This window comes from Dendrobium catenatum, unplaced genomic scaffold (assembly GCF_001605985.2).
Source record: "Dendrobium catenatum unplaced genomic scaffold, ASM160598v2 fragScaff_scaffold_847, whole genome shotgun sequence".
Lineage (NCBI taxonomy): Eukaryota > Viridiplantae > Streptophyta > Magnoliopsida > Asparagales > Orchidaceae > Dendrobium > Dendrobium catenatum.
The window spans coordinates 462,708-472,481 of record NW_021319309.1 but is presented as its reverse complement, the minus strand read 5'-3'; the positions used below and the strand labels follow the sequence as shown (position 1 = coordinate 472,481).

The 9,774-nt window shown below is 31.9% G+C and overlaps 1 protein-coding gene across 2 annotated transcripts; it reads left to right on the top strand.

Moving 5' to 3' along the window:
- The first annotated feature begins 1,358 nt into the window (after window positions 1-1,358).
- Window positions 1,359-7,109, top strand: LOC110104037 (60S ribosomal protein L24). 2 transcript variants are annotated; one of them, XM_020832976.2, is made up of 7 exons: window positions 1,359-1,456; window positions 1,820-1,869; window positions 2,362-2,437; window positions 2,523-2,624; window positions 6,185-6,333; window positions 6,677-6,921; window positions 6,960-7,109. In XM_020832976.2, exons 2-6 carry the CDS (start codon window positions 1,859-1,861, stop codon window positions 6,825-6,827), a joined length of 489 nt encoding a protein of 162 aa, XP_020688635.1. In that variant the 5' UTR covers window positions 1,359-1,456; window positions 1,820-1,858; the 3' UTR covers window positions 6,828-6,921; window positions 6,960-7,109. The 2 variants fall into 2 exon arrangements, with proteins under 2 accessions (XP_020688635.1, XP_028552649.1); XM_028696816.1 differs by having other exon boundaries at window positions 1,449-1,497.
- The last annotated feature ends 2,665 nt before the right edge of the window (window positions 7,110-9,774 follow it).

Here is a 9,774-nt window from a genome sequence, read left to right as displayed (position 1 = left end):
AAAAAAAAAAAAAAAAAAAAAAAAAAAAAAAAAAAAAAACATTTTGATTTCAATATAAGAGTCTTACTTTTAAATTTTGCAGAAGTTAAGAAAATAGGAACAGGACTTGATGGAAAAGTAACGCCTTTGAATTAAAATCCAATGTTGTTTGTTGGCTGATTCCATATGACTGACCGCAGCTTGCTTGCAATATCATGTTCGAATAATCTGTGAAAAACAACTCACTGTATTTGATTGATTATCTACTGGCTTAGACTTCATTTGTGACAGTTTTTTTAAATGTTTTATAAAATAAATTTTTAATACAAAAAATTTTTGAACTCAAAATTTTTATACTATAAAACTATTTTAAAAAGTACTACAAAAACTATCTCAAATAAAATCTTACTCATCTCATCATTTCTTTCCACTTAGCCTTTTTAGCATAAAAATTTTTTTTGCTAGATTTTTATTTTTTTGGACGGGGGTATCTACCCGCTGTCACTCTCATAGAGGAGATGCTTGACGGAGTAACTAATTCCTTGATGGGCCTAGCAGCAACCAACCCCACAAATGTAGGGCCACGCACTTATTTTCTCCCCACTTAAAAAGTCGTGTCGCATGAGAGAAGAATCGAATGTAGGTTGGGGTGTTCCCAACCGTGCTCACGCACCAACCCAACTAAGACCGATGGGGTATTTTTGCGAGATTTGAGGGTGTGTGTTCGGTTGGTTTGAATAGTTTGATTTAAGAATTAGCTAAACCAACAAATTGAATCGACTAAATTGTTTTTCAAACAAACTAAACAAAACCAAACTTTAATGCGGTTAGTTTTGTTTGATTTTGGATCAATTGAAGTAAAACTAACTTAACAAAAAGTTTAATTATCTTTAGCTTAAGTAATACATATTAAGAAGAATACTATTTTTTTTTAATTTATAATTTTGACATGTAGAATAAATAATATTTATATCATTTATTTATTAACATATTTTTGCTGATTTAATATTTAAAGAAATGAATATAATTTAATTGAGTTACAAAAGTAAAAATCAAATCAATAACAAAAAATAAAAAAAAAATCTAAATTATAATTAGTAATTGAACTAATATTTAAGATATAAACTAAATCAATCAAATAATATTAACTAAATTTAAATTTTAAATTTTATTTAAATAATACACACTCCTAACGAGCTTTGAATAAATAACTATTGCTTACTGTTTGATTATTCAAGCCAGTTTGGACACCCGGGCCTGGATAAACCCGAGCCCAATACATTACAACGGGCCTGTTTGACCCGCCCACGCACTAATCAAGACATCTGTAAGGCCCGGCTGGGCCATGCCCGATACGGCCTAGCCCTTCATCAGGATGCCCGATTAATCGAACGGTCTGAGAGAAATTTCGAGAGCCGATAAATGAAAAAACCCTAGCGATCCTCGGCTGCGCGCCGTGTCTTCTGCAATTGCACAGGTGCGATACTGCAATTTTGGTTCTGGATCGTTTATCATATCGTGAGATTGGTTTGGTTTTCCTCGATCATTTTTGTTTTCATTGTTTCATGTAAAGTAGCTGATCGCGAGTTACGCCACCCAACAGCTGAAGATCTGTTGCCTTGATACGAAATACCCTTTTTAAGTTGTTTTTCTTTTGTTTGTTCTTCCAATTTCTTTTCCCTTTTAGACGATTTTGCATATTTATCAGGTTGTAGAAAACAAGGCATGCAATTTTATGTAGAAATTCTGGGCTTTTAGGTCTTCCTTTTTCAGTATATTTGTGTTCTGTGCTTAAGCAAATTCCATTTGTAACTCATCCTTCTTTCTGTTGTTTGTGAAGGTAAACGAAGCAGAGCTTTGAAAATCCAGGTCAGAAGGGATGGTGCTCAAGTATGTGCTTCTGTGCTATTGATTAAATTGGAATTATAAGCTTGTTAAAAATGACCATTTGCGCACGCTAGAATGTTTGTTTTGGCTTATGTTTTTGGTAACGGGCATATGACCTAGTTTCATTGTTTTTGCGGTCATATTTCTATATTTTGTGGCTGCTATAGCATGTCTGTTCATTTTTTGTGGCATATGGATAGCTTTAGAGCATTCTTTTCCAACTTTGTAATTGATGTTGCATCTCGTTTGTTGCATCTTTGACTTTGTTCTCTGATGTGTTTGTGGTGGCTGTGAATTTATTTTTTTCTTCATGTGCATTCTTAAATGCGATGGATCTCTTATGAATAACTCAATATTGGGAGTTATATTAGGCATTAAAGACAGTTATAAAGAGTTGTGATTATTTTGAAAAGGTGTTTGCTTTGCTTTTTAAATCTCCTATGGAATTATATATGCCACATATATGAGTTTAATTAATTTTGTCTGTTTTTTTAGGACTGAACTCTGTCGATTTAGTGGTGCGAAGATTTACCCTGGAAAGGGTATCAGATTTGTTCGCGGCGACTCCCAAGTAGGTTTATTATGTGTTCACAAACCTCATTAATTTGTTGAATTGGTTTTTCGTATTCTTATTCTTGAAATTTTGTTGCTTTTAGGTGTTTCTTTTTTCAAACTCAAAATGCAAGCGGTACTTTCATAATCGTTTGAAACCTGCCAAGCTTACCTGGACAGCAATGTACAGGAAACAACACAAAAAGGTAATTGTTTGCATTTTTATTTTATTTTTATGTGATTTTTGTTTCTTTAAACTTCTTTAAAAGCTTTTGAGACGCAACTATAAAAACCTTGATGTCAAAGTTGAAATCTTACAATGCTAAATGTTGATGGTTGATAAATGTTCTGCGCATTTTATGACATTTATGTTGTGCATATTCGTTGATGTTTCTTGATGATTGGTGCATACTTAGATTAATTTTGATCAACCTCCTTATTCCAAATCAACATTGTTCAGACTGGCATTGAATTTATTGGGTATCTTTCAGAAGCTTCGTGCAGTTAGCATCTTTTAAGTTTATATGTGATGGGATCATGCTTGATTGATCTAGATATTGTAACCATTAACCAATGAAGCTCATCTCTAATTGCAGAGATGATGTATTGTCAACTCAATTAATGGGTGCATGCGGCCTTGTGAACAAATACCCTTTTGAATGAAAGCATGCATGATTGCCTTTCGTTATTATTTTGAGAAATTTCTATTAGTTATTCATGATGTTTCCTACTTTCCTTCCATTTGTGCTCTCTTATATACTTTGGTTGAACAATTGTTTTTCTCTTTTGGAAGTCCTTTTGTGACATTGAAATTATCCTTCTTTTGAATTTTGAGACACAATCCGGTGTGGGGATTGGTTTGCTAGTAGTCTAAGTTTTTGAAAAAAATTTAACTGTTTATTTAGATTGTGTGGTGTAAATGGATGACTCAAGTGCATGAATAATAAATGCCAAAATTGTTAATCGAAAACCATTTAAGACATGCAACTAAGCATGAATTAAGAGGCCATAGAGTTTTAGGGTGGTTTGCCAACTTAATTTGTCAACATCCTCTCTCCAAGCACCTCACTTGGAAATTCCGCTATTTATGATCCATTGCAAACCTCTGGTTGAACAAGCTTTTTAAGAAAATTTCTTACATTTGGCAAGGCTCCAAATCCTTTCTGCATGTCAAGGAGAGGCCTTCCCTACTATTGTTTCTTAAAGGTAAGTTACTGTCATAGGTGCTTAGACTAGCAGCGGCGTGGCTATAGTTGTTTGGACACATCCCAAGCAGGTGCTTTTAAGAATACATGCTTAAGTGAGCATCTTGTCTTGAAACACAAAGTAGTTTGGTGAATGGGTTAGATTGATTTGAGAGATGTGCGCTAATACTTCACATGCCTTGTAGATTATGTACGTTTGATAACAATATATGTGATAGACAAGTTATTATAGTGAAACTACTTCAAATGCCACCCTTGCTCAATCCATTGATGAATATGTTTTCTCTAAAATTCTATCCATGTTATCTTTCTTTTACTCCTTATTCCTTAGTCACTTATTATATCCACTTGTTTGATGTACACAGTTCCTACCATTCAAGATTCATGTTCAAACAACCAAGTTTTTTTAATTACCTTATTTCCAATAAATATCACTTTAGTTGTTTGTATGATTATTACTTAATTTGTTCTTTCTAGCTTTTTAATGCATCAATATTATGATTCTCATTTCTGCCAAGCTTAACTTAGCTTGAATTTTTATTACCAAGCATTTGGATCCAAACAACATCTTTGGCCTTCTTGTAGTTTAAAAATATTATCCTTTCCATGTTATGCTCTTATCACACAGTACTTCTCTATGATCATTTTATTTTAACCACATAACATTAAATTTAAAAAAAATTATATTCTTACTTGTTTCCCCATTCTTCTATATAATATATCCATGATTCTTAAATCTATCATGCATGCATCACTTTATGTTCCAATAATAATGTTGAATGATCATTAAATTTAACACCCATTAAAATCTCTTTTCATAAAATCATCATTTGTCCTACTAGTTTAAACCCATTTATATCTTAAGAAATTTGTCTATTGTTCTAACTTCTCATTTATTTTAATAGATCTTCGATCTATCAGAATTGTAATTTGTAAAAAACATATATCATGATGTATTGAATATCTTTTTAAGCATATCTGATATCTATTATCAATGCAAAGAGATATGCACTCAATGTTAATCATTGATGTAATCCCATTGTAATTGAAAATTCTTTGTTAACTCATCAATTAGTTCTCTATTATGAGTTATTGTTCAACACCCATCTTGAATACTTTCAACATATTTTGATGCATTTCTTGCTTGTTATGCGCCAAATTAATTTTTTCTGGTCCTCGATTATATTCCTTCTCTAGATCTATAAATTTATATGAATGTATTCTCATTACTCTCCACATTTTTTAAGTAATTATCTTATTTTAAAAGTTATGTTCATGGTAGGTCTTCCAGCATCGACATCAAATTGCTTCTCTAAAGTTGACATAATTTTTTATATCTATGCTCCATTGCTCTTTCCAATAGTTTCATTACATGATCATAAGTTTGATTTTTCTCTAATTTGCACAATCTTGAACAAGATTAGTGCTAAAATACTTATTTTTCATTCATTTGACCTCCTAATCTTCAAAATCTCTTTCCTACCTCTTTATTTCATTATGAAGCCTTTTTAGTATATAATTTGTTCTTGAATCTTCTAAAATTTGTACAAACTTCTTAGTCGAAGTAGCATCCTATCTGACATGAAGTTTACCTCAATTTAAGAATTCAATTTACCTCTCAACAACTTCATCTTAAATGATTAACAATTTCTCACTTCTAAATTTGACCACCTTATCTTAGGGCAGTTTTTTTAACTAATTTTTTATACTTTTAAATTTTAATATACATTCATAACTACAACTTTATGTTTTATGATTAAAATTTCTTAGAATTGCATTACAATCTTTACTTTTTTATTTTTATTTTTTATTGAGTAAAACAAAGTCTTTTTTTTATTTAAAGGCTTAACTTGTATATGTAATTAAATTGTTTCTAATTTCTTAAAGTGTGCACATGCTACTGCAAAATCAAAATAAAGTATAGTTTCTCATTTTGTTTATATATTTTATTGCATAGTGCATACCATCATGATTTCACTCATAGACCATTCTACTAAAGCCTATATGTTCATATAAGTCACCATTAATAAATATCATTTCTTAGTTATATGTTGTATTAGTTCATTCATTTCTTTTTAAAATTGAATTTTCAAATTACAATTCTAATCCAATTTGTACAGTATAAATAAGAGCCATATTTATGATTTTCTCATCAATAATCATATTAATGTCAATCAACTGTTAATGAGCAAAATTTACTTAAATAATTCTATCTTTTAATTATCTCTCCGCTACTAACCCAACGCTATTTCTCTTGTTAATGTTTCCAACAGACAATAACTAAAGCTTTTTTAATTTGAAAGAAAAATAATATTTATTCTTCTTCTTACTATTATGTTCATTATTTCTTTCGTCTATCCATTTAAAGTTCCTAAATTCCATCTAATAAATAAATTTTTAATTTTCTCCACAATTGAGTTGAATTTTAGCCTGCCATTAAAGAACATATATGGTTTACTTCCAGCCCTTTTATCTAATTTATTACCGCAATGGAATTTTCTGACATATTGGGTGGCATTTTACTTTTTATTTTTCTTATAAAATTTTTATTTATGGATTAGGACATCCATGATGAAACTGTGAAGAAAAGGCGTCGTGCTGCAAAGAAGCCCCATTCCAGGTCAATTGTTGGCGCTTCATTGGAAGTTATTCAGAAGAAAAGAACTGAGAAACCTGAAGTTCGGGATGCTGCTAGAGAAGCAGCTCTGCGGTATGGTGTAATATTACTAAATAGCCTTGATTTTCTGCTAAAAGTTATTAATTAGAAATTAGATCAATTTGAAAGAAATTAAGGTTTCATTTGGGACAGCTTTTTTATTGTTTCTTGAAATAGCTTTTTAATATAAATATTAAAATTTTTATAGAAAAAACGGCTTCAAGAAGCAGTAAGAAAGCTGTCCCAACCGAAGCCTAAAACCTTAAATTTTGATGTCTGCCTGATGAGGATTATGGTGGTTTTAAGCTTCTTTTCCATCCTCTGCTTCTATGAACTACCGTGATTTTCTTATCATGGATCTAACTTGTTTTCCTTCTGTTTCTATTACACTCTGCAGTGAGATCAAGGAGCGGATAAAGAAGACCAAGGACGAAAAGAAGGCTAAGAAGGCCGAGGTTTTGGCCAAAGTACAGAAGACCCAGACAAAGGGTAATGTGCCCAAGGGTTCCAAAGGACCAAAGCTCGGTGGTGGTGGTGGGAAGCGTTGAGGACTTGGTATCTTTTATCATTTTTCTACTTTAGTTCACATGTAACCCGAAGTATACTTCTGGTTGCGTTCTCTTGCTATGGATAACTTTAGAGTTCCTTTTTTTTTTTTATTTTTTTTTATAACTTTAGAGTTCCTTTGTTGTGATGGACTCCGGATATGATATCAGATCTAAATTTCCTTCATTCTGTCTGTTTTGTGACTGTAGTTGTTATTTTATTTTATGTAATCTTCGTCTTTGAAAGTTGTTTTTGATATTGGTGCAATTACTTCAATCACTTTAGTCAGGGTTCATGTGGATGCTTTAACATGATTGAGGTGTATTTGTGGACCGCAAAACTCATTTTTTGGCAAAACTTATCTAATTTCAAGCAGTCAAATGGGGCCACGGTAGCAAGTTATTTCAATTTGGTTCAAAGCCTGCATTCATGGAAAAATTATTCTGTGCGGACGTCAAGAGATTAATCAGAATGCACCACGTTACGCCTTCGCTCAGTACTGTAGCTCGGTACCGCGGCTTGGTAATGTTGACGTGGTTGCACCTGATTCGTCTCCGGACATAGAGCCACGTCTGACATTTGTATAGAATAATTTCTTGCATTCATGATGGCCCATCGTGCATCTTATTGATGCTGTTTGTTACTATTCTGATAGATAGTATTCATAATCTTTAAACAAATACTATTAATTTATCTGGTGATAGATGAATGGTGCACCCATAATTTGTTATATTAGTATAGCTCTGCTAATCACCTTTATCTGAGCTTACTGCCGTTTATTTATTTTCATATCATAGAGACTCATTTGCTATTCTTTAGAATGCTTCTCAACAGTAAACTAATGGTTTGATGTGGTTTTTTGTAATGTATTGATTATTAGTAATTGTCAATGGTTGTTAGTAGTATTAAGGTTGATAAATTTTTTATTATTTTTAAAGTAATATTTTAGCACAAAATTTTTGAATTTGAAAATTTTCTATTAAAAATTATTTTAAAAAGTAATAAAAAAATTATCGCAAATGAAGTCTTTAATGACTGTTTTCTATTTAGAACTGCAAATGTAATTCACTATTTTTATTTGTCAAAATCATTTTTCTTTTTATCAAAGAAACCTCAAACATAAAACGTCTCAAATGATTGTTAAATGAATGTAATATATTTGAAATATTTAGAGTTGTTTGGATTAGTATAAAATAAATATATATTTTTTAAAAAAAACAGATTTTCAAATTAAAAACAGCCAAATGAGCCCACAGATTATCAAAATAGATTGCACCATCAAGCATCTTAAATTTGCATCACAGCCTTTTATCAGCTGGAGGGACTATATTGCTTTCCTCACCGTTATTGAAAAATAAGCATCATAACTTCTCCATTTTTATAGTTTCTATTGAAGGAGTTTGAATAAAATCATTAATTTTACTATTACTCTAAAAAATAATGTAGCTATTCAAAACGGATTCTTAAAACTTAGTGACATATATTTTGAAACTATGAAAATGTACTTGATAATTAAATGATCATAAGAGTTCTTGAAATTATATATGTCATTAATTTTAATGATGTTAGAAGGAATGAATGCTTTATAACTCTAGCATTAATGGTCATAACATTCAAAATTTAATGAGAGTACAATGGCCCTGTTGACCTTGATTTTGCCAAGACCCGAGCCCTGGGTCAACTTGGTTGACCAAGTCAACCTAGGTTGACCTACTAGGCCTTTTGAGCCCAAATCAATTTTAAATCAATTTAAACCCATCCATTGCTCAAATCTCATCCCCTTTTGGCTCTCTTGACTGATTTGATCAAGTCAAAGTTTGACTTGGTCAAATCAAGTCTTAAATATGTTATAATAGCCTATTTAATTAAAATTAAAATCCCTTTAATACATTTAAGAGCCCATTGACGTTTTGAAATTGAAATATCGTTCAAATCAACTTAATTTCCCTCCCAATTAGAGCTAGATTTGATCCAAGCCGTCCATGATAGGTTTGGGTTGTTTAAATAGAAAATTTTAGGTCATTTTATAGACTTTTTGGCTCTTGCTTGATCTGGAGACCACCTCAGGTCCTGAGATTTGGTGAGAGCACTCCTGCAACCTTCCTCCACGTTTTCCAACACAACCCCGACCTCCTTGAGTCACCGGCGGCGAGATCCCGGCGAGATCGAGCCCCACGTTCCTTTCAGGCTGATTTCCGTTCGATCGATGGAGATTTGGAGCTCGATTTTAAGAGAAGAAATATTCCTGCATCATTCACGAGTCCAACGAGCCTAAGAACGCAAAAATCCGACCGTTAGATCTCTCGAAAACCCTTAGAATAGATCACATAGCTTCGAGTTAAATAGCTTTTCGAAAAGTTGATTATTTGCCAAATAAACGCTTCCCCATGAATGCTCTTCATGTATAGAGTCTATGTTTCAAATTTCATCGCGTTTCATTGAGTATTTTGGGATAATGAGGCAAAAAACCATTTAGGGTTTTGGTTCGTCCCTTCTGAATTACACGAAATCGCAGCCGTTGTTCTTTAGATTAGTCTAGATCAACGACTGTGATTTCGCTGTTCTGTGTTTGGGCCAAACAGCGGATCCCAAACCCCGTCTACGTGGTTAAGTGGCTCGGTACGGCGGCAATCATTGCCGAGGTTCTGGGAACGAATTTGAGCGCGCCACGTGGCAATCCGAGGGCATTTCTGGATTTTTTTATGTTTTAACTTTAAAAAATAATAGAAAATTCAATTTCGCTCCGTTTTTCGCGCAGAATACCTCGAATCGATCGTATTTGTGCCCTTTTTAATTTAAAATTATTTTCATTTAAAAATTATAATTATATTTTTATTTATTGCAAAAACAGTAAAAATACCTTTTTATATTATTTATTTAAAATGTTATTTTAATAATAATTATTAGTATATCATTATTTTAATTATATTTATAATAAATATGATGTTT

What these genes read in the sequence shown, in the direction of transcription:
- LOC110104037 (XM_020832976.2), top strand. An exon ending in TTGTTCGCGGCGACTCCCAA is followed by an intron (nt 2,438 to 2,522) that starts GTAGGTTTATTA and finishes TGTTGCTTTTAG; the next exon opens with GTGTTTCTTTTTTCAAACTC. An exon ending in ACAGGAAACAACACAAAAAG is followed by an intron (nt 2,625 to 6,184) that starts GTAATTGTTTGC and finishes TTTATGGATTAG; the next exon opens with GACATCCATGATGAAACTGT.